We start from the raw sequence: 2,634 nt of genomic DNA, 5'->3' as shown, positions 1-2,634 counted from the left end.
TGGAAAATGTGTAGAGGGTCTCTTTTTGCTATACTGGCTACTGACTGCTTATAGTGTGCTCGTATCGCTGTGGGGGGGGGTGGGCTGGTACCTGTTTGCTGCCTGGGCTTTTGCTAGGGGTCTCACCCCCTCTATGGGCGAGCCAGGGGAAGAGATCCTCTCATTTTTTGAGAGTTTATCCTTGGAGCATGGAGGCCAGTGTCATTGTAGCACAATGCTTTCTGAATGTCTGCCTGATCTTGTTTTGGGCCATGCAGTATTTCTCCAATAGCACTGCTTGGAAACCTGCCCCGAGGTCAGATAATTATGAGTGGCAAGGGGTGTGGGAAGAGACAGGCAAATGGCTGGGTCAGTGGTCGCCCCCGATGCTTTGGAATTTCACTCCCGAACAAATGCAGAGCCCTGAGAAACTGGTGGAGTGCTTAGAAGGGGTCTGTTACCAATCTGACAAAACCCAGGAGACACAGCTCTGCGATGTGCTGGGGACTTGCCCATGTCTACCGTGTCCTTCTTAACACTACTCACTGCTCTCAAGGGGGAGAACGGCCTGCAGGATCTGAAAGTGAACTCACTGGTACAGCAGCTGGGCCGGAGGGACAGACAGAGTCAGTATCAGTCACCTCCACCAGCACAGCAGCTGAGCCAGAGACACAGCCAGTGCCGGTGTCAGTTGCCCCAATACAAAAAACCAAATGTACCGGAAAGTCAGCTCGCAAAGTGGGGGATGGGGATGAGCCAGGCCCCGCACGGGAACAGGAGGAAGGGCCAGAGGTGATCGTCCATCCCCGAGTTGCGAGATACGTGGAAAGATTTTGGCCGCCTCCCATTTCCAAACCTGGAGAAGCCTCATCCCCCCTCCTGGGGGTACTCTTCCAGCTCAGGCAATTCCTTTGCCACCAACAGTTGCCAGCTCCTGGTGTCCTTCCACTCTTCCTGTATGTTACTAGTTTGTCAGCAGGAATATCAGAGCACACTCCCATCTTTCCCTTGAGGAAACACATTGCAGATATTTTGTCATCTACTTCCTCCCCCAGCTGTTCTTTCAGTCTTCACCAGTCATAGCTCATGGTATGTATTTCTACTGAACACTTCAACACCGTGGTCACAAAGCCCGCAGCTGAGTTGAGTGAGGATCGCTGCTGTATGTGAGATGCCCCAAGAAATATGGGCTAGAGCTGCAGCCAGGGCAGCAACAGCCCCTTTCTCGTCTATGAGCTCTTGAGCAGATCTTCTGAAGTAGTCTACTGCAGAAGGAGGAATGGCCTCCCGCAACTTTTTGGCATCATTACTTGAAGCTTTAATTACATCTGTAGCAGAGGGAACACCCATACCCTTAAATGTAATCCCTGCTTTGTGCTCAACTTGTTTCAGAAGATCTTCTCTGAAATAAAGAAATGCAGATCCCAGTCCGGCCAGCTCGACCTGTACGTCCAGAGCGATGGACATCTTTTGGTGGTGAACACTGTATAACAAGGTCATACTCGGGAATATCCAAACCACGGGCAGCTGCATTTGTTGCAATCAGAACTTCAACCACACCACTTCATAACCCTTTCAATGTAATTTCTCTTTGTTGCTGTGTAATGTCACCATGCAATGATTGGGCATCCTGTTTGAGTGAAGCATTCAGAGACAGTTCATTTGCTTCCTTTTTGGTCTCACACAAGACAGTGGTTCACCCATGGCTACCACTGTAGACTTGAATGGTATCCCCAAGAACTCCTGCTCTCTGAGATGAGCGACACTGTATAGCCAAGTGTTCCACAGTCGTGACAGTCCTTTGAGTCTTCTTTCCAGTCAGGTCAATCTGTTCATATTCCTCTTTCATGTATTTTTTTGCTACATCATATACCCATTGTGGACGAGTTGCAGAAAACAGCAGTGTTTGGGGATTGTTTTCAGAATCCTTTTTGTAAGCAAATCCTAAGATTTCTTCCACTTGTTCAGCAAAGCCCATGTCTTACGTGTGATCAACTTAATCCAAAACAACGTGCTTCACGCTGGAAAGTTCCGGCTTGCTATTCTGAATGTGGTCTTTGATCCGTCCAGGAGTTCCCACTAGAATATCAGTGCCAAATGCCATCATGCTAAACCACCACAGATGGGAATATTTTTTGGTCATTTTTCTTTTGTCTATTAAGAATATACTGTTTTATCTTTTCTTTAAGGAAACTTGCTGCATCATGCACAAGAAGTCAGGTTTAACCAGATAAAGTTGTATTACAAAAGCTGATAGAGATTTCATCTTTCAGGTATTTCAAAAATTGTTTTCTCTGTCAGACCACTGAAATTATCAACTGTTATCCTGTCTGAAATCATCAGATTTTGACTGAATCAGAATAACTCAGTCTTTGCATTTTCAGTTTAAGGCCACAGGTGGTTCTTGAGTTGTATAAGAGAGAAAAGTGGGTCTTTCTGAGTAGAAAAAAATGCACGCGTGTGGATGAGTTATTTTGACTATATACTGTTTTGCATATGTAAAAGAATCAGTAGCAGGAGGAGTATTCAAAATCCTGATTTTATTTAAGCAGTGGTGGTGTTCAAATAATGGATTTAGCATGTCATACTGCATGAAAAGAGATTAAATGCTATAGCTCTGAAGTTTAACAGCCTCCTCTATTATATCTAAATTAT

The 2,634-nt window shown here is 45.7% G+C and overlaps 1 protein-coding gene across 1 annotated transcript; it reads right to left on the bottom strand.

The window, feature by feature from the left end:
• Positions 1 to 846: 846 nt before the first annotated feature.
• On the bottom strand, positions 847 to 2,083 carry LOC141968924 (nucleolar RNA helicase 2-like). Its single transcript, XM_074924183.1, is given in 4 exon segments — positions 847 to 944; positions 947 to 1,157; positions 1,159 to 1,381; positions 1,383 to 2,083. Coding segments are annotated over 4 exon segments (1,233 nt in total).
• Positions 2,084 to 2,634: the final 551 nt, after the last annotated feature.

The sequence above is a fragment of the Athene noctua genome, chromosome 21 (assembly GCF_965140245.1).
Source record: "Athene noctua chromosome 21, bAthNoc1.hap1.1, whole genome shotgun sequence".
Lineage (NCBI taxonomy): Eukaryota > Metazoa > Chordata > Aves > Strigiformes > Strigidae > Athene > Athene noctua.
This window is presented reverse-complemented; position numbering and strand designations above follow the sequence as displayed.